General features: G+C 46.9%; 1 protein-coding gene across 2 annotated transcripts in view; it reads left to right on the top strand.

Moving 5' to 3' along the window:
- Nucleotides 1-21,079, top strand: part of KIAA0040 (KIAA0040 ortholog) — a 39,856-nt gene extending 18,777 nt beyond the window's left edge. Inside the window, exons 3-4 of one of the 2 annotated variants that reach the window (XM_061383274.1) lie at nucleotides 11,947-12,070; nucleotides 17,605-21,079. In XM_061383274.1, coding sequence (XP_061239258.1) covers nucleotides 17,737-18,039 — 303 coding nt within the window. In that variant the 5' untranslated portion in view covers nucleotides 11,947-12,070; nucleotides 17,605-17,736 and the 3' untranslated portion in view covers nucleotides 18,040-21,079. The remainder of the gene's footprint in view (nucleotides 1-11,946; nucleotides 12,071-17,604) is intronic. The other variant, XM_061383273.1, reaches the window with a different exon arrangement.
- Nucleotides 21,080-21,476: the final 397 nt, after the last annotated feature.

The following is a 21,476-nucleotide window of genomic DNA, read 5'->3' as shown; positions in this document are numbered from 1 at the left end:
CTGGCCTCTCCCACCATCTCCCCCACCTCCCATTGGCCCCATATGCTTTCCAGAGTGTCTTCCGTAATACTTTGAGGTCTCCAGGCAAGGATGGAGCAGAAGTGGTGGATAGGGAGGATGGGGTAGGGCTGAGGGAAGAGTGTGTGTGTGTTTATGTGTACTCTTTAGTATCTGTGAGGAACTCCCCTACCCTCACAATCCCCAGCTTAAGCAATTTCTTCCATCCGTACTCCCAAATCACTCATGGGCAAAGCCTGCAGCCTCCATGGGTCATTTCAAGGGTGGAGAAGAAAAGATATTAATATGGGCTGGGGGGGCAAAGGCAGGCACACTGAGGGTATCAGGGATAAAGCAAAGCCAGTGGCAGTTCCAGAATTCCTCTAGAACAGGACTTAGGGGTAGCAATCTATTTGCACAGAAACACCTAAAACAGCATTTGATAAGACTGAGAAAATGTCACCTATATCAAAGAAAGAGGGTATTGAGGCAAAACAGGGGGTGTTACTTGCCTGGCTGGGTGCTCCATCAATGTCTTAGCACATTCGTATATATCTTGTACATTCACCAACAGTTATTTATCAAAACCGTTAAAATACATCTATATCCACACTCGATGTTGGGGGTACAGATGTAAATGCGTACAGACAGGAAGTGAAGATTCATCCACCAGTAACATCGACTCCTCCGCCCTACCCACCCTCTGCGGCCCAAAGTCTGATGAACCTGAACTGTTTCCACACCGCATTCCACAGGGCTGAGTTATGACTGGAATGAGAATACTTCTGCTCACTCCCTCTATGACTTGGCCTTTACATTTTAAGCCTTAATATTACAGTAAGGTAGCGTTCAGCTTTTAATTGCCCTGAACTTTTGTTAACATTAAATGAAGGGAGAAAATGGAAAGGAAATAAAATTGTATCTGTATTGCTTCTGAGTTGCATAATTGTATATTTTTGCCACCCCATTAGTTTTCGACTATTCCAGCTTATAAACCTCTCCCCCGCCACCACTGAGGAAAATAAATAAGTCCGTCATTCAGCTATTGCTGCAAAGTTTGCCAAACTCTGAGTTCTCTAATATTAAAGGGAGTGATGCAACTTTAAATTCAGAGTCTATTTTTTAATTACCACCTGTGGGAGACCCTGAATCACACAAGTGCTTGGCTGTCTTCTTGCTTTTTCTAAAAACATACCTTCCCTCTAAGCAGATATGATGTTAAACTTGTTACTGGAGTCAGGCACAGACTGTGTCCCCTTTATTTGGGGACCAGAGAACACACTGCCCCTCCCCAACCGCTTCTAAATCCAAGATGACCTCAAAGCCTCAGCTCACACTTTCCAAAAATAAAACTGTACTTCGGCACTTTACCACACCCACCAAAATTGGCTCCAAAATTTTTTGCCCAATAGTTTGGAAGAGTGAAAATAAGAACAGTATAACCCAGGTATGTCACTGTAACCATGGCTACAGGTTTTATTAGCACTAATACCAGGATGTGGTCAGATTGGATATATACAGACGGCAAACACAAGCCTGAGTGGTGTCAGAGTGTGTGCCCATAAATTCTCCAAATTGGAAACGTGGCCCTTAATGACTATGATTCATAAAGGACCTGGGGTGAGGATGGAGAGGGGGTGAGGATGGAGGGAGGGTGAGGGGGTTTTGGGAGGAGATTTAGGGTGGAGGGCTGCATCAGGAAGGGAAGTCAGGGTTCCAATTTTAGCTGTAATTCAGCTTTTGAATACAATCCTCTAACATGCCCCTACCTTGCATTTAGACTGCAGTTTTTGCAGTGTTCTTTGACGTACCTTGTCTATTGTTCACAAGTCTTGACAGATATCTGAGATGGCTAATAGCTGCAGTTCTCAAATGGAAAAGGGGCTCAGAAAGCTTAACTGATTTGCCCAACGTCAGAAGCTTGGAGGATAAGTGAACCCAGAACTAGAACTGATTCCTCTTAATATTCTTTCCACCGCACCCCTCTGCCAACCTTTTATGTTCTGCTTGGGACATTTGGATATGTATTCATTCCTCTTGCAAACATCCCTCATCCTTATCATTTGTTTAATTAGCCAGAAACCAAGATCAATCCATCAAATTGGAGGTTGACAGCTGGAAAGTAAGGCTTGCCTTTTGTCATCTCTTTTGCAAGCCCCCTGCCTGGCTTCCGGCTACACAGATGATAGCACGAAGAACAGGCAGTGTAGTCCCTGTTCTGGAGGGAGTGTGTGGTCTAATATGCCTCCAGGGACCAGGTAGGTGTCAGGACTGGGTGAAGCCGGCAGGGTGGGGACTGGGGTCCAGTTTAGGGGAACATCAGTCCTTCTAATGCTCCAGCGGATATGGGAGGTTAGTGTAGCCCAATTTTAGGACTCACTAAAGAATGAGAATTGTATATGAAATCAGAGGGGGAAAAAATAAAATGAAATAGAAGTGTCTAAGGGTTGGTTATAGCTCCTGGGCTGTCAGTGAGCACTCTAAGGAGTTTTATGCCTTTAGGTCCCCAGCAGCCACTGTCACGTGTGACATGTTACACTTCTCTTATATTTCTGGTCCTATTAAAATGTGAGCCCCTTAGGGTCACAGGAGGTGTCTTAGTTCATCAAGGGTGTGTCCACAGAGTGTGGCACACATGCCAGGCTTTCAAATGCTTGACAGGTGAATGACTGGTGAATACCCCTTCATCCTAGAACAGAGGGTCCAGAGACTGAAGTCATCCAGAGAATGGCAGTTCTAGAGCATAACATTTACAGCAGGGTCTTCTGCACTTCAGTAGCTCCATTATTGTTGTTCAGTTGCTCGGTCATGTCCAGCTCTTTGTGACCCCATGAACTACAAGTTTTGTCCGTTCACAGGAAAAGAGATCAAACTGTACACCAGACTTCCTTGTCCTTCACCGTCTCCTGGAGTTTGCTCAAACTCATGTCCATTGAGTCTGTGATGCTATCCAACCATCTCATCCTCTGTTGCCCCTGTCCCTCTCACCCTCAGTTTTCCCCAGCATCAGGGTCTTTTCCAGTGAGCTCTTCCCATCAGGGGGCCAAAGTACTGGAACCCCAGCTTCAGCATCAGTGCTTCCAATGACTATTCAGGGTTGATTACCTTTAGGGTCGACTGGTTTGATCTCCTTGAAGTCCAAGGGACTCTCAAGAGTCTACTCCAGCACCACAGTTCAAAAGCATCAATTCTTCGGCGATCAACCTTCTTTATGGTCCAGCTGTCACATCCATACATGACTACATGTCGTCTGGCTGCCGTGGAGCGGTTGGAGGGCATGTCCCTGTTAGTCAGGGCCTGACAAAACGTGCTCCACTGGAGAAGGGTATTGCAAACCACTTCCGTGTTATTGCCTCAAGAAGCCTATGAACACAGTGAAAAGTAGCTCCATGGCCTTGGGGAAATTACTTAGTCTCTGATAGCCTCAGTTTCCTTATCTGTATAATGGGGATTTAAAAGACTCACCTCCTGCATTCTTGAATGAGGTCATGTCTGTTGAGCCTTGATTACACACACAGAGTTGGGCACTTAGTAAGAGCACAACCACTGGTGGCTTTTGGATTCAACAGATCATTCCCTGTTCCTGTGAAAGGTGATAAGACATTATGCCAACCCTCTGTTTTTGAGGCTTTGGCCTCTGAGGTCTCTGTTAAAAGAGGATAGTCAAAGGAAAACAAGTGAGCATTCTAGCTGAAATGAAGAGGAGAAAGTTGATAGCGATGGACAAGACAAGGTAGCCCTAAGAAACTAGATCCTGGATATCAGGAGGGCTGAAAGAGGGGCGGCAGCTGAGAATGAATGGAAATAAAATTAATGAGAGAGCAGGGGAAAGGCAAATGAGTCTGCCTTGATTCCTAGGATCGGCTGATTAACTTCTTAAACCAGTTCACAGTAAAAGTGAACAAACTCTGCAAAAACTCTATGAATTCTGTAATGAAGGGCTGTTTTTACCTTTCACACAATGAGTAGTATAATAAATAGAGCGCTATATGGTTTTCAAGGCAATTTTAAGGCACCCACTGTGTGAAGTGTACTTAGGCAACATGCTTTACACACATTATCTTTATACATATCGGTCATTCACTCACTCATTCATTCATCCATCCATTCAACAAATACTTCCAGCCCACTGTCTGCCAGGCACTCTGGGGGGTATAAGGAATAAAACAATGTAGTACAGTGGAAAAAACACCTCGCCTTCTGAGAAATGTGCTAATAGCTAATATCTGTGTTTACAGAAGAGAACACTAAACTCAAAGCGCTTAAGTGGATGTTGCCCAGACTCCAAGCCGGTGTTAGTGAAGGAGGCAAAAGTCCTGACTGCGTTGTTTTTTGGTTGAGAAGAAAACCCAAGTTTCCTTGATGAGCTAGGGACATAAATACGAGGAAGTTTGTAACTTGCTAACAGGCTGGGGATATTGTATTCAATCACATCTAGCACTGTTGGAATTTTCAGAGTATCAGAGAGACACGATTTTTAGTGTTTATTCCTAAGAGTGACTGAAAACGACTAATTATTGTCAGAGTCCATGACATGCAGCCTTGGGAGACAATGTAATTAGGGAAGGGAAGAGAGAAAGGAAAGGAAGAGAGAGGGAGAAAGAGTAAAGGAGAATAAAGTGGCTAGAGATTTTAGGCCATCCATAACAGAAAGTCAAAGAAAGCCCAGATGAAAACCCTTTTAAACTCTTTTCATTGTCCTTAAATTATTCTCTAATTCTTTCCCACACATCATCTTTGAGTAGAGAGAAGGTCTTTTTCCTCTGCTGTATTTCCTAGCATAGCTTAATTAATACTTGATTGATTGAAAGATCGACTCATTTGAACCTGGAGTGAAATGGAGCTTTTTAATTTTCTTTTCTGCTGAACCTGAAATAGAGCATATAGTAATTAGGGAAGGATCCCTTGTTATCAGAAAGTCACAGCCACGATGAGCAATTTGTAACAGACCAAAAGGAAGGTAGATGATTATTTGGGACCTGATAAAGCATACTCCCCACTCCCTACTGCTTTCAGTGATATGGGAGTTTCTTGATCATTATTTCCTCCTTAAAAGAGTTTCTTGGCTAGGGATCTGTCTGGACAGTGGGCTAAATGGTGGGTAATTGTCATCAGAGTCTGACCACAGATGTGACTGATGGCCTCTTTTCTATGCCTTTCATTACCCCAGCTCTCTCCTCCAAAACCTGGATTGACTAGTTTACAATTTTTTCAAGATCTCTTGAGTTAATCAGCATTTCATTCATTCATTCATTCATTCAGGGACATATTCAACTCTGGGCATCTAAACAGCATAAAACAGGCAAGGCCCCAGTTCTCACTGAACTCATTTAGCAGAGCAGGCAGACAGTCCATAAATGTATACGCCACAGTGACAAGAGCACTGCATGTGAATGGGAAATTTCAGAGTAGGAAGAACTACCAGGGCTGTAAGACAGGATGGTGTCGTAGAGACTCACTGGGGGCTTGGCTTCTCGGATGACTTGGTTAACCAAGGCTTCCTGTTGAGCTAATATCTGAGGTTACAGTAAGTAGAAATGCCTTTGTGTGGAGCTCTGCATGTTATGAAGCTGTTGATCATGCCAAGATCTCAGAGAAAATGGACTGAAGGGATTAACAAGGTCCTGCAGGGTGGACAACTCTGAAGTAGGTGTGTCCAGGGCATGGTGAGTGAGGAGGAGAGTACAAGACAAGATTAGAGACGGAGGCAGGGCTAGCTGATGGAGGCATGTCTGGGGTACGGCAAGGAGTTGATTTGACTCCACAGGCATTGGGAAGCTGTGGTGGGTGGGGGCAACGTGATCTGGCTCATGTGGGGAGAACAGGCCATAAACAAGGAAGAGTAGAACCAGAGAGAATAGTTAGGAAGCTGAACAGTAATCCAGGTGAGGGGTGATGACAACCTAGCCGCGACATGGAAAGAAGTGGACACATGTGGGATATGTTTTAGAGAGAGAGGACATGGGAGTGCTGAGGGGTGGGAGGGCTGTGAAGTCAGGGGGCGTACATGAGTCTCCTGGGGCTACTGTGATGAAGCACCGCAGGCTGGGCACTTTAAACAACCCAAGTGGGTTGCCTCACGGTTCTGGGGGCTAGAAATCTGAGATCAAGGTGTTGGGAGGGTTGGGTCCTTCTGAAAGCCATGAAGAGAGGATCTGTTCCAGGCCCCTGTCCTCGGCTTGTCAATGGCCATCTTCTCTCGGCGTCTCTTCATGCTGTCTTCCTCTATGCAAGTCCACCTTTATTTATGTCCAATTTCCCCTTTTCATAAGGAAACCAGTCATATTGGATTATAGACCCACTTTACTCCAGTATGACTCATCTTAACTAATTTATTGATACATCTGCAAAAATGCTGTGTCCAATTAAGGTCATATTTTGGGATAGTGGTTAGCTCTTCAACATAGACATATACTGTATATGTGTGTGTGTGTGTGTGTGTGTATGTGTATAATTCTTTGTGCTGTTCTGCCTTTTAATTTTTCAAAGAAAACAAATAATTACAGTATAGTCAGACAAGGGCTGTGATGGTGGGTTATTGGCTCCAGGAGAGCTCAGAAGAGAAAGAAATGGGTTTGGGGAAGTTTTCGGGCAGAGGCCTGACAGTTACAGATCTCCCAGTGGAGTCTGGAAGGACAAGGAGTCCCCCTTTGAATGCACCAAGGGGAGAGGTGAGAAGCCACTCCAGGCAGGTGGAACAGAGCATGTGGCAGTGCGAGAGAGCAGGATGCTTGGGAGAACCTGAGGGAATGTGGCAATGGAGGCAGTGGGGGAGACGAGGCTGGGGTGGGAGCAGGAACCACCAGCTCACAAGCACTTTGTTCCCCTTGCTAAGGAGTCAGGATGATCGTACCAGTGACAAACAGCCAAAGGTGGGCTGAGCGGGGGAGCATGACCCCATTCTAATTTTAGGAGAGGAACTGAAGAAAGGAAAAACTAGAGACCAGTCTGAGGGCTCGGACAAATGCAGTGGCAAGGCGGGTGAAGAGGAGGGTGCCTCTGCTCCTCTGGATCCTTTGTCTGCTCCGCCACCCTCTGCCTTCTATGCTCATGCCGCCAGAACTCCCTGGTCACCTTTGGTGCTCCCAGGCTCCAACTCCCTCCTAGACTGTGCCAAGCTCTCCCCCATGTCCGGGCCTTCACCCTGCTGTTCCCACCTGTGCACCTCAGCTCAAAGTCACCTCCTCAGAGGCCATGCTGACTGTGTCCTTTACAGCATCAATAGCATCTCTTGGTTTCCGTGTTTGTGTACCTGTTTACCATCCACCTTCTCCCTGCGGAAAACAAGTCGCTTTACCATACCTGCATCATTCCTGACTACATCCACACGCAGTGCCTAGGGCAGCGTTGACATGCACTGTCATGCAGAAGGAAGAAGGAATGCAGAAGGAAGAAGCAGGGGGGCGGCAACAGAAAGACAGTCTGGTTTGGGGGCAGGATAGAGGCTTATGTTGAACAGAGGAGCCTATTGGGCTGCTGTCTATGGGGTCGCAGAGTCGGACACGACTTAAGCGATTTAGCAGCAGCGGCAGCAGCAGCAGAGGCTTATGTCACCCTCTGCCCAGGGATATGAGGTCCCCAGAGATGGTATCCCCATCCTCATATTCTGTATTTTAATTCTGAATTGGTTGCTTTGAAAAAGAATGATGAATGGAATGGAGTTAAGAGCCCCCTTACTACAGGAAAACTAGGGGAAGGAGGAAAAAAATGCCTTTTAAAGGAGAGCTAAAGAATCGTGGCACCAGGCAAGTAGAGATTGGGTAGGAGGCTCACACACTCCCCCATGAAAGGGTAGCTTTCAAATAATAACACAGTAAGAGGACATAACGGGCCTTCCCTGGTGGCTTGGTGGTAAAGAATCCACCTGCCAATGCAGGAGATATGGGTTTGATCTCTGGGTCGGGAAGATCCTCTAGAGAAGGAAATGGCAACCCACTCCAGTATTCTTGCCTGGAGAATCCCAGGGACAGAGAAGCCTGGTGGGCTATAGTCCCTGATGTTGCAAAGGAGTCGAACACAACTTAGTGACTAAACAACAATAGCAACAAAGAATCAAAGTCATGGCTCCAGAACCATCCCAAGCTCTAAAAAGGCAAACAAAATGAGCATCCGCTGAGGAGTCAGGGGTGTTTCTTCGGCTGGCCTATTCATCTGGGTCAGATAATAAGGGCACATGTGTCTGTTGCCAGGCGTGGTACCAAGAGGTTTTACCTTTACTGACTCACTTGTTTTCACAACAGCCTATTATTATCAGCTTCATTTTACTATGAAGAAAGTGAGCCGCAGAGAGAGAAGCTGAGTAACCTGCCCAATGGGATAAACAGTGGGTAGCAGTCAGGATTCGAACCGAGGCTATTTGGTCCAGTAACCGGCACTCTGGAGCACTTAGCTAAACCCCTCTTGGGTGGAAGCTGCACTACAGGAGACCTGTTAAATAGATCACATATTTGTTATAATCATTACCAATGTTAGCTTTTTGTCACCTGTATGAGTCAGGATGGGTTAATTGCTATGTCAAATAATTCTTAAATCTCAGTGGCTTCCCCCCACAAAGGTTTCTTTCTCTTCCACTGTTCGCTGTAGTCAGCAAGGTGATCCGCTAGCAGCCATTCAGGAACATCTCCTACCTCTGCTGTCCCAGGGGCCCTGGAGTCCTTCCCTGGGCCCTGTGAGTTGGCCAGCCAGTGAGCAAGCAGAGAGAGAACGTGAAGGACCTCAAGAGAGACTTCAGGACCCAGGTCCACACTTCTTGTCCAGAACTCAGTCACATCCCCAGAGGTATCAGGGGGCTAAGAGGCACAGGCTGTCCTGAGCCCAGGATGAGGACATAGTGTACATCTTGTCAACTGCTGTCTCAGTCTTACCTGCAAGGACTTCTATACGAGATACCTGACTGGGGTGGGGGGAGATGCTGGGAGTCAGAAGACATTGGTTCTGGTCCTGATCTCACCAACTGTCAACTGTCTGACCTCCAGCAAGACACAGCCTCTTCTGGTCCCAGATTCCTCATCACTAAAGTGAAGGAACTCAACCACATGATCCGTCTCTGGATTCTTCCAACTCAGGATGTCTGTCTGACAAAGCATCAATTCATTATTTTTAATAACCATAGTGCCTTAATCATTTCTGTATTGACGACCTATTTGTGCTTTTGTTCAAAATTGCAACCATAATTATAACATTGATTTTGAAGGAAAATACTATCAATTTTCCTCTAATACTCAATATCCAGTTCCACACCATACATGCATACTCTGCAGGATGGAGGAAGAGGCTCCAACCTGGACTAGTTACTTAAAGCAATTAATTAAATTGGGGGAAATACAGATCTCTATTTCATCATGCCTTGAGCCAGGTTTAAGTCACAAAGTCACATTCCACTAGCAGATTATTTTCTGGGATCTGACACTTTTTGTACAAAACAGTACTTACATCTATTAGAGGGCATCTGAGCGTGCCAGGTTAGCAAGGTGAGAACCGTGAAGAAAATATATACCCAGAGCGGCAGAGTTAATAACCGCTGACTGAGGTTCCAGCCGTGCCCTCGCTGCCAGAGAGCCTTGGTTTCTGAAATGTGTGATATTGTCATAACCAAAGGGATTCTACAAAGGATTGCAGGGTGGATCTGAGAGCTGGGCAAGGTTTGGGCAGGCAGGGTACAGAGCCCTAGGGCTGAATAAGATCCTTTATACCCCCAGGAGAGATGGTGGGAGTCTTAGAGCCTGTTGGATGGGATTACTATTTTAGGGGAAAAAAACATATATATATATAGCAGAGTTGGACACCAGAGAGGAGACTAGGGTTAGAAGACGAGGAGCAGAGCGCAGCCCAGAGACAGTCCTCATGTCCCTCGGCCTGACAGTTCCGCTACTGCATCGGCTGAAGAACGCCCAAGTCAGGCCACGTCCCACCTGCCATCACCACCCTCAGCCTCATTCAGGTGCCATTTTCCTGCACCAGTTATAATCATCTCCTCCTGCTCCCATTCTCGGCAATCTGTTCTCTCACCCCTTGACAGTGTTCTTTATAAAACACAGGTCTAGCCTATTCCCTCCTTGCTTGAAACTCCATGGCCCTTTCGCACACACCAGCCATTGATGTGGCTTAGCCAGCCCAACGGGTGCAGGGCCACCTGCCTCAAGGGCTTCCTGTCCCCCCACCACCCTCCACACACCCTGCTGCTACACCCAGCCACACTGTCCTTTCAGGGCCTTTTCAGGGAAAGCAACGGGTCCAATTGTTCATCTGCAAAAACAAAGCACAGTGAACACATTATTTCCTGTGTTTCCAGACTTTGGGGAGAGGGGACACTTTATCGAGTGTTAACAATTGAACTCATTGCTTGAAATTTAGAGGCACTTCATCTGAAAAGGTATTGGAGAGTTGAAGATAAACACACCACATATATTACTTGAAAGTGCTTTAGATAAGTTTAGTCTAAGTTTTGAGACTTCTCAGACACCTTGACCACATGATTGTTGTGGTTTTCTTGTCATTCAGACCTTAGCAAAGCCATCCTTGCCCAGCGCCTGCCCCAGCCTCCCTGATGGGCATCACTCATTTTCTCAGCATCCCAGACTTCCCCTTTGTAGCACTTTCTATGTTACACTTACACACCAGTCTTCAGGCTTCTTTGCTTCCCACATTGGACTTTGAGCATGAGAGGGACAAGGACTGATCCTGCCTATTTCCTGGATACCCAGGACTCAACCCACTTCCTGGCATGCAGTAGGTGCTGCCTAAGTAGTCACAGAAGGGATGAGTAGATGCCATCCTGATTGTCATTTCCTTTGCATCTCTTTCCCTTAACCCCTCCAGGCCAGCAGGCTTAATCCTTCCCCAGTGCTTCTCTCATGCCCTTAACACAGAGCTTGACCACAGGACTCATCACCTTGTGCTTCTGCTATTTCTGTCTCTCCTCCTTACCAGACAGGAAGGAGCTCAGGGTCTGAGTGCACAGGGTCAGACACAGTGGGTGTTCTGTGAATGTCTATTGCATTGAACTATGATCTCAAAAATCACTAAGGACGGTGACTGCAGCCAGGAAATTAAAAGACGCTTGGTCCTTGGAAGAAAAGCTATGACCAACCTAGACAGCATATTCAAAAGCAGACATCACTTTACCAACAAAGGTCAGTCTAGTCAAAGCTATGGTTTTTCCAGTAGTCATGTATGGATGTGAGAGTTGGACTATAAAGAAAACTGAGCACCGAAGAATTGATGCTTTTGAACTGTGGTGTTGGAGAAGACTCTTGAGAGTCTCTTGGACTGCAAGGAGATCCAACCACTCCATCCTAAAGGATATCAACCCTGAATGTTCATTGGAAGGATGGATGCTGAAGCTGAAACTCCAATACTTTAGCCACCTGATGGGAAGAGCTGATTCACTGGAAAAGACCCTGATGCTGGGAAAGATTGAGGGCAAGAGGAGAAGGCAGCAACAGAGGATAAGATGGTTGGATGGCATCACTAACTCAATGGACATAAGCAAACTCAGGGAGAGAGTGAAGGACAGGGAAGCCTGGCGTGCTGCAGTCCATGGGGTCACAAAGAGTCGAACATGACTTGGCGAATGAACAACAACAATGATCTTCAGGAAAGCAGCTCTGGCCCAGATGCCCTGACTACACAAGAGCAAGAAGTGACCCCCAAGGAGGCTGCCCGCAGCAGGCCTCAGTGCTGCTGCATATGGAGGTGAATGTCTTCCCCACCTCTCCTCGCCCATGATCCATCCATTCTCTCATTCAGCACATGGCTCCTGAGCGTATAGAAAAGGGTCATCACCTCAGCCTGCTCATTCAGCAGTTTTTGAACCTGATAACTGTCCATAAACACTTGGGTTGTTTGTTACAAACATAAATTTCTGGGCGTTTCCTAGACCTACTGAATCAAAATCTCCAGGAGTGTAATTCAGGCACTTGAATCTTTAACCCCCTTGGTGACCCTCAGGCAGCCAGTGTCGCCAGAGTCAGAGGCCGGAGAGGAGACTAGGGCTGCCCTCCTGAGATCCTGCCATCGCCTGAGATCCATCGGTGAGGAGATAACGCAAGCACAGTGATCACCGCAACACAAGGTACGGGCTCAATGGAACAAGTGAAGAAAGGCCCAAGGCAGGGTCTCTGTCCCTTTGGCCCCAGGTTACAATGATGAGATGGCCCCCACACATACTCAGGAGTCTACAGCTGCAGCAGAGGAATCTTTTAAGGTTCTGAGAGAGGCCTGACCCTCCTGCTTCACCCTACCCGTTATAAGAAGGCCAGATTTAAACCATATGGAAAGCACTCTGGAGAAGGTCTCAGGGATTTCAGTTGGCTGCCATTATGATCCTTATTATTAACATTTCTAGAAAGCATTTGCTACCCAACAGACCCCATTCTCCAGCTTTACGTGTATTATTTCACCTAATAGAAATAACAAGAGGTTGGTGCAAAGGAGAATGCCCTGCCCCTTTCTTGGGGAGTTCCAGAAGAAACAGCAGTCTGTGGGCTAGCCTTGGACATGACTCTGGAGCAGCTCTTGGATGTCAGGGATGGACCAGTCATCCCTGTGGCAGGAGCCATCCCTGTCCATTTCCAGGGGTTCCGAAGTCTGGAGAGAGGCTGGGGGCTACAGGGGACTAGGTGCTCTCTCCAGGCCTCGTTTTATGAGCTCAAGAGTCCTCCAGACACTATCAGATGTTCCCCAATGACCCTTCTCCATTCCTGTTGCTGAAAGCCAGAGTCTGAATTACAGCCTCAGAACTGCTGACCAGCCCTAAGCAGGGAGGTCACTGTGATGCCCTTTTCATTTGAATGGAGTAGGGGTCCATGGTTCTTTGGCCATTAAGATTAGGCTAGAGGTGAGAGATGGGGAAGAAAAGCTCAAGGCTAGAATTAGTCAATTGTTATCTGGAGTTCACTCACTACTTTGTAGATTATGTTTCATAGTGTTGTACAGTTTACAAAATGCATTAAACACATTGAGCTCTTAATCTTCACAACCTCATTACAAGGGAAGCTTATTAACTGCATTTTGTAGCTAGCGTTTGGTAACTGGCCAAGGTCACAAGAGTTAACCCAGGACTCAAACCCCCAGGTCTTCTGGCTCCAGGACCTCTGTTCGCCATCAATACCTCACATGCAGGCAGACAAAAGTTTGTGGGAAGAATGAATGAATGACTCTCTCTCAGCTAAATACTAAGGAGGACAGAGAGAGGAATACTACTTGGTTTCAGGAAAACTGAAAGAAACTTCTCCCCTCTTCTGTCTCCTCACACCCACCCCCACAACCACAATCAAGGTTGGTTAGCACCTATTGTCCATTTTACGAGAAGAGATGAATTATTTTTCAGTGTCAGCAACACTTGAGAGCTGACAAAAGGATGGGGTCTCCCAGAGGGCATTTCTAGGCCGAAGTGTGGCTCCTTTTGCAAAAAACATTCCACAGAAGCTCTGACTTTTTTAATTCATACCACCAAGGAGATATTTGATTGTTTCCTGGAAATGCTAATAATGCAAAGCTCATAAATACTAATGAAATGCTACAGATTAGCAGAGCTCAGCAAGTAACCTGGGGGTGGGGGTTGCCTAGAAGAGAATTCTTAGATTAAAAAATATAAAGAATACCTTTTAATCGAATTTTCCCCAGACAGGGTTCCCAAGTGTTAATGAATATTCTCTTTGGCCATATGGAGAGTAGACTCAAATAAGTACCTTTAGGAATCTAGAAGCTAATTATTGACTTAGCTTTTGCTTGAAAAGAAATCTGTTTATTCACATGGCTATTTTAGGTGCCATGGGATGGATGAGTTTGAGCCAAAGTTGGGAGGGGTGGGAGGGCCTGGAATGTTGAAATAAAGACATAATTCAAAGGCATGCTTTTATTTCATCCAACTAAGCAACCTAAGCTGGAATTTGCTTCCTCTTCTTGTCTATTGACATGATCCGTTGATGATACTAAGTCCCGTGAAATGTAGGAGGCTCCATGATATCAAAAACTATATCTTTGTCATTCATTCCTGAATCTTCAATACCAAACACAGTTTGTGGTACATATCAGGTGTTCAATAAATATTTGCTAAATGACTGAAGTGCTCTCTTAAAACATCTTCCAGAGCTTTCCAGACCCTCTTATCTTTCCCTGAAGGGAAGCTCTGATCACAACATCTTCCTATTATGTGCTCAGTCATGTCTGACTCTTTGTGACCCCAAGGGCTGTAGCCCACCAGGGCTCTGACCATGGGATTCTCCAAGCAAGAATACTGGAGTGGGTTGCCATTTCCTTCTCTGGGGTTCTTCCCAACCCAGAGATCGAACTGGTATCTCTTGCATCTCCTAAAATTGGCAGGAGGACTCTTTACCACTGGCATCACCTGGGAAGCCCATTATAGAGCCCCTCCCCGCAAAGAAACACACCCTGTGAAGGTCATCTCTAACCTGGCCACAGCCTACGGTCCTTCACTCTCCCACCCTGAGCTCCAGGCTCATCAGAAGGTCCCCTGTTCTCCTGCTGATGTTCTAGAAGTTTCTCTGCCTGGGATCTTTGACATATTTTTCACACGTCTGTCAAGAGCCTACTAGTCTCTCAAGGTCAAGTGGCTCTACTTTCATGAATACTGCCTTACTGTTCTCCAGGAGCTCCATGACCTTCTCTCTCTGGCTGAACCCAGAGTGGGCCCTGATTCACATATGCTCCCCACAGAGACCAGCAGGACCCCAGCACAAGAAAGCTTGTCAGTAAGTGTGGTCTGCTGCTGTCTAATTTGAATCATAGAAATCAGTCCAAGGAGCCTTTGGTTCTCAAAACTGTATGTGTAGGAAGGATCGGCTTAGAGAAAGGCACCCAAAGCCTTCCTACAACAGAACAGAAAAATCCCTCTGGGTCAAAAAAAACAGGACCATATAAGGCTGAGGTCAAAGCAAAGATTATGGCAAAGGGAGGAGAATCCAGAGGAGAGTGAGGGGTGTTAGAAGGAACAGGCGCCGGGCTGGCCCCTCTGAGGGGTCTGGGGAGACCAAGTGTGGTTTTCCTCTGTAAAGAACCTGTGCACTTGATGGTGTACAGGCAAGTCCGTGGCATGTGATATTTCAGACACTGGAGGGGCTCAGGCTCCAGCGAGGACACATAACTTCTCAGGATGCTCATCTTTGTTGCACATTGAGTTTAAGTTCAGATGCCAGTATGCTTTCTATAAACCTCCCCTTGGGCAGGACTGGATTTATATTGTATGTGTCTTCATGCATTTTTGAGGTATCTGACAATGGGAAATAAATTTCTTTGTAGTCTCTTTCTACAGCAGACTGGGATAAATGTTGACTGGGATAAATGTTTCAGTTGATCTAGGGGATGGCAGAGGATTCTATAAACCCTGGGCTACTTGCCAAAAATGGGTTAATTCCACATGAAGAAATCGGAGGCCCAGAGCCATGCTATGAATGGCTCAGCCCTTGGGGATCTGGAGCCAAGCTTCCCAGAATCCTCAGGGCCAGCTCTACTACTCACACACTGTGTGACCTGTGCCTGCATCTCTTTGGCTGTAGGATGGGAGGAATAACTGTACCTCCTGCATAAGCCTGTGATAAAGTCCAAGAGAGTCAACAGGCGCAAGGTGCTTAGAACAGTGCCCGGCATGTAATAAGTGCCATCTTTTAAAAAAATAATTTTATTTCTTTAATATGTATTTATTTACTCAGCTGCATCAGGTCTTACTGCATTATGTGGGATCTTTCGTTGTGGTGCGTGGACTCCAGAACGCGTGGACTCTGAAGCACATGGGCTTAGTTGCCCTGCAGCATATAATATGTTAAGGTTCCCAGACCAGGGATCAAACCCATGTCCTCTGCATTGCAAGATGGATTCTTAACCACTGGACCACCAGGGGAGTCCCATGAGTGCCACCGTATAACATGATGTCAGGCTCCTTGGGCCCAATGGCACAGAAGCAGGTGCCAATTTATACAACCGCATAAACTGTATAAGTAATGTTATGAGGGGGTGGGGCCACATGCCTGCAGACCAGGATAGAGATCCTGGGTGGGGCCTGGATGGACACATGGGCACTGGGACACCAAGAGTGCGTGTTATCCAAGGAATGAGACCTCCAAGCACAGCTGCTGGGACACCGTGTGTAACACACCCCCCAGATGCATAACACACGCACTTATGCTCCAGTGCAGGACAACCCAGTGAAGCCTGAATTTCAGGATGACTCTGGACCTAGGTCCCCCCTGGTGCGTCCCTCCACTCACAATGCACCATCCTGTTGCTCACTTAAAAGATATAATTCACATGAAGGTGGCTTAGAAAAATATCAAGTAAAATATAAAGTAATGTTACCATCCTTAGTTTTTCTGCTTGCCCAGCAGCCTTGGAGAGTGCTGGACCCATTGTTCAGAGGTCTGGGTGTTCATCACAGCTTTGTGTGTGATGAGAAGCACACATGTGCTTGTGTGTCACCTCACAGACAGGTCACCCCACCACTCTGGGCCTCAGCTTCTGCATCTTGAAGTGAGACAGCTGGTCAGGATGATTTCTAAGCTCTCCAGCCTGAAAATCAATGACTTTAAGATCTTTGGCTCCTGAACAATGTTTAATGCCAAGAGGTCTCTTAAATTCCTTTGACTCATGCCTGTCCTCCAAGTCTTGTTTAGACCCAAGAACCTGTGGATTCCAGAACTGAAGGCGCCTCTAAGATCTTACACTTGTGAGCTGAGGCCTGAGATACATGTGGAGAGTTGGAGAAGGTACCATAGGAAGAGGGACCACTCTAGAGAAGCAACCAGAACTGCCCAGCTGCAAGCTTGGCCTCAGGATAGGAGGAGGGAGGCAGCCAGGGACTGCCTCCCAGTTTCTAGGCACCATCACTGATCAGCCTGCAAAACTCTTTTTACTGCAAAGAGAGGAACAGGCAGGGAAGGAGACTTGGGAATATTTAAAGGTAGAAACAGAAAGACCTGGTTTCTCACCCACAGCACAATGAGTCTTTGCCAGGTCTGAAAGTGGAATGTAAAGAGGGAGGAGACATGGGACCAGGAAGAAAGCATGAAGGGACCATGAGAAAAGCAGGAGTGAAACAGGATGAGGACTGATGACCTCTTAGCCTGGGGAGGTCCAGGGCCCCCATGACAGCCAGCAACTCTTCGACATTCTATCTTGTGCTTAAGCTTTCATTAGTGTTAAAAATGACAAGTTGTGTTCATGGAAGGTCAGATATGGAGCTGTCCTGTGGGGAGTATGTGTTCATCATTTATCAGGTAGGCTGAAATGAAGAAAGGTGGAGAACTACTCCTGTAGAGGGTCTGGAGAGCCAAACCTGTAACCAGAACAGTGTGGAATGCACACACTGATTTATCTAACCACCGTGGAGCACTGCCTGCATGCCAGGTCTGACATCTTATTGACTGTCATATCCTAAGCCCTGTATAGTGTGTACATAGTGAGAATTAGTTAATAACATAACTGACTAAATGCATGCATTTATCTTGTTTATTGAGGCTCAATACAATTTCAGTGAACTCTGTAACTCTTTGATTTCCTCCCATTTCCTGAGCCTAAAATCAATGATGTTATTAAAAATTATAGACCATCCCCACGGCGCCTCTCTTAAATGATCCGCTGTTTTCTCTTTAGGTGCTATCTGTGGCCTGCCCAAACCCAGAGCTGGAAGAGGGCTAAGTTCCAAGTGGGCAAGCCTGCATCCTCTCACGTCCCGCCCTTGCGGGTGGGCTAAGGGGCTCCTCTGGCCCAGCCTAGCCAGGCACCATGGAGAAGATCAGCATGTTCTTCAGTGCCGTCTGGGATGTCATCTCCACCAAACACCAGGAGGGCCTCTTCAACAGCATCTGTCTAGGCATCCTCCTGGGGCTGCCCCTCCTGGTGATCATCACCTTCCTCTTCATCTGCTGCCACTGCTGCTGGAACCGGCCGGGTGACAATGGCCGACAGCCGGAGCAAAACAAGGGGAAGAAGAAGAAGAAAAAGAAGAAGCAGGCTGAAGAAGACCTCTGGATCTCTGCCCAGCCCAAGCTTCTCCAGATGGAAAAGAGGCCATCCCTGCCTGTCTAGCTAGGCAGGGGGCAGAGGTGTCCTGCCTTGGGAGCTCAGCTGCCTTCTAACCACACCCAATATGGGGAGCAGAAACCCCTGCAGTGACGCGCTCATGTTCACAGAGGAACTACCCAACCAAGAAGCAAACCTCAGACTGAGTGTCCCCCGGGGCAGGCCTTCCCGGGAAGCACGTGGACAAGTCTTGGGCGCTTTCTCAGCATCTATGTGTCCAATAGCAATGCTCTTTACTGCAGACTCAGGCATGCCTTCCACCCATCTCTGGCACATTCCGTATGCAAAAGCACAAGGAACATTTATCCATACTTCTTGACATATCTCCCAAATGCACACATGCACAACACCACAGGCACCCAAGCAAGTATATTCTGTTCATCAAATGGTCACCGAATGTCTACTTTGAGCAAGGCCCTAAACGAGAGAGTTCATTGTCTGCTCTTGGAAAAACATCTCATAGGAAGGCATGGCAGATCCAGGCCCACATGCACAATTATATAACAAGAGAAGCCTACGTGCTGTCAATGCCATACACCACTCAGGGTAGAGATGAATGCTCTCCTGTTCCTGTCCCTACATAGCCTTTTACTGGAAATCTTCATAGCTGGACATTCCAGCCATCTGGTATACCCCCATTCCTGTATATTGATAAAGACACACCAAGTTCCCATGCTTCTGGCCTCTCACCTGGGAGGAAAAGTTGAAAAATCAAAAGCTATCGTCTTACAACTCATCACCACTGATGGGTGTTTAATGGTATCTAAGACTTCTCTTTGAGATGCTACCCCCAGCAAGCCTCCCTCCTCCAAGCAAGAACAAATGGCTTCTGGCCATCTTCATGGCCAGGTTTATGCCATCCACTTCAGTGGACTGCCATTGTGTACCTGTGCAATGTATGTTTCACAGATGGAAACAGATGCTACCCCTGAGCTAGGGATCTCCTATGAATCCAGAGGTTTTCAGTGGGGAAGGAATTAAGACAATCACTGGTACAGTCTCACAGAAGGCACACTGAAAACAATTACATAAAGTTATCATGGAGGCATGGCATGTTGCAGACAGGGTGCAGAAGTTACAGAGTTTAAATGAAAGTAGGATGAAGCTATATAGAGATTTATTAATATTTATCTTGAAGCTCAGGCTAGTGCCTTGCACACAGTCGGTACTCACAACTGTCTGTGGATGCTGTCAGATATGTGATGCTATTAAGGGTAAACTTGTAATACCTCACCAAGTCCCCAAGTGACCTTCTCTTCCAAGTGAGCCCATTAATTGCTGCAACAGGTGGAAGTTGGGTATTGAATTCTGAAGGAGGAGGGTGCATGCAGGGCCAAGGTTTGGGTTGACAAGTGTGCCCTGAGATCCATAAGGACATGTAAGCTGGGTCTGCAGTTAGTTGAGCAGAGCGTCTCCCCACATTCTGGGCCGAGTTTGGGAGGCTGAATTAGTCCACTCACAGGGTGAACTGGGTGGTATTTTGATTGTCTTGTGACCACAGCACAAAGATGGATAATTCCCCACATGGGAGCAGGTTGTGCTCATTTGCCAATCTGCAGGGTAGCTCTCTTGAAATATTTTCCGACTGAAGCTGTTCTAAATGGTGGTGAAATTGCAATTTCATTAATAATGTAGCTAAGCTATGATATTTATAGAAGCAAAAGCTAAATTCTCTAACATTGTTTCACGGAAAATGTCCTGTTTGCTCACTTGAGGCAGCTGGTAGTCACCCGCCTTTCAGGTAAAGTCCAGATCTAGTCCTGTGGAGGCGAGGTGCCTGCTGGCGACTGCTGCACTGAGATCTTCTAACGGAACACCCTGTGAAGCATATTGCAGGCCTGCTTTTATTTTCAAACCGGCCCTGTTCCCCCTTCTTGCCCTAAGTGGGCCTAAATACCCCAGGCACTCAGGCCTCTCTGGCATAAACCTCTTTGACCAGTGAAAGAAGTACCCTCTGATGCTCTGTCCCCTTGTCCTGGAGCACCTGGCCATCCCCTTCACCTCCCAGAATGACTTCTCATCTCCCCACACCTCCCACAGCCCAGCAGGCTGAGTTGCTTCTTCTGTCTCCAACTCTCAGCCCCCCCTCAAATGGATGACTTGGGGGAGACGTAGAGGCTGACGGCTGAGACTGGTGTCAGACACAATCTAGGAGTGCTGATCTCTGGGATCACGGAACCACAAAAGTACCATAGTTGCCATGGCAACCAGCTGCTAGTCTGAATTAAAACAGCAGTCCGTTGTCATCACCCAGGACAAGGCCTCTATCTCCAGGTGCCGTGCCCCACCATCTCCTATCTGAATGTATCTGTTCCACCTCCAGGTGTGAACACCCAGAAACACGCTTCTTGGTTGCTTCCATAACCCATGTTTGGAGAACCAAATGCTTGAAAGAGGCTCCTCTCTTATCCCATCCAGCCTCCTCAACAGCCTTCACTGGAGCACCCAGAATAGTGTCCAGTGAGTGAGAGGCCCTCAGGCTTTGCTGAATAAGTGTGTGTGTCAAAGAAACAAAAAGCAATTATTGGATTCCACTGCCTTTTCTTCCCACTTTATTGTCATCCTCCTCTCCCGTTTTCTTCTCCCATTCCCCTCTCTCTGTCTCTAGGCAGCACCCTGGCTCCATCCCTCTCCATCTTCATTTCTCCTTCCCACCCTCTGTCCCAGAACTATCACAGGCAGCCAGGAGTCCTTTAGGACTGGAGCCTGCCTGGCCCATCTTGTGGGGGTGGGGTTAGGCTAACAGAGGACAAAAGGGATGGCAAGGAAGAGGCCTCCCAGACCAGCCCAGGCTTGGGGAGGAGCCCCCAGGCCCAGGACTTCTGAACAATCAGAAGAGATCTTTCTCCCAATTGCTCAGTGGATTCGCTTTGGGGTTTTGGGGGGGCGGCGGGAGGAGGGGAAGATATAGAGAAAGGGCAGTCACCTTTTCAAGAAGAATATAAATGGTCCATGTTGTATAGCATTTGTCAGTATTTTTCTTCCTGGAAAATTTAAATGCACCAAGAGAAGATTTTATTTAAATAAAATACTTTGAAACTAAAAAGCCATGTGTAACCTCCTTATTATGGAAATCAGTTAATTATTTTCTTGACATTAGAGACTACCCTCTCCCAGAGTTCACCCAGAATGATGGATGGGGCTACTCCCTCTGGGACACCAAAGGCCCAGCTATCCCTGGGCACTATCTTCCCCCTACCAGCAGAGTCAGAGGTCCGAGGAGCAGGGGTGAACTCATACCCCATTGCCTGCAGAGCAGACACCTTGGAGACTAGACACCCTCAGAGATGCCAGATGCAGAAAAACACACTCATGTTCCTTGGCCACACTTAGAGAACATTCCCATCGATGAGGTCAATCAATGTCCTCTTAAAGGAAAAGGGGGAAAATAGAAAAAACTAAGTAAAAATAGACTTCTGAGTTAAATCTGGTGCTGGGAAGAG

Source organism: Bos javanicus, chromosome 16 (assembly GCF_032452875.1).
Source record: "Bos javanicus breed banteng chromosome 16, ARS-OSU_banteng_1.0, whole genome shotgun sequence".
NCBI lineage: Eukaryota > Metazoa > Chordata > Mammalia > Artiodactyla > Bovidae > Bos > Bos javanicus.
This window is presented reverse-complemented; position numbering and strand designations above follow the sequence as displayed.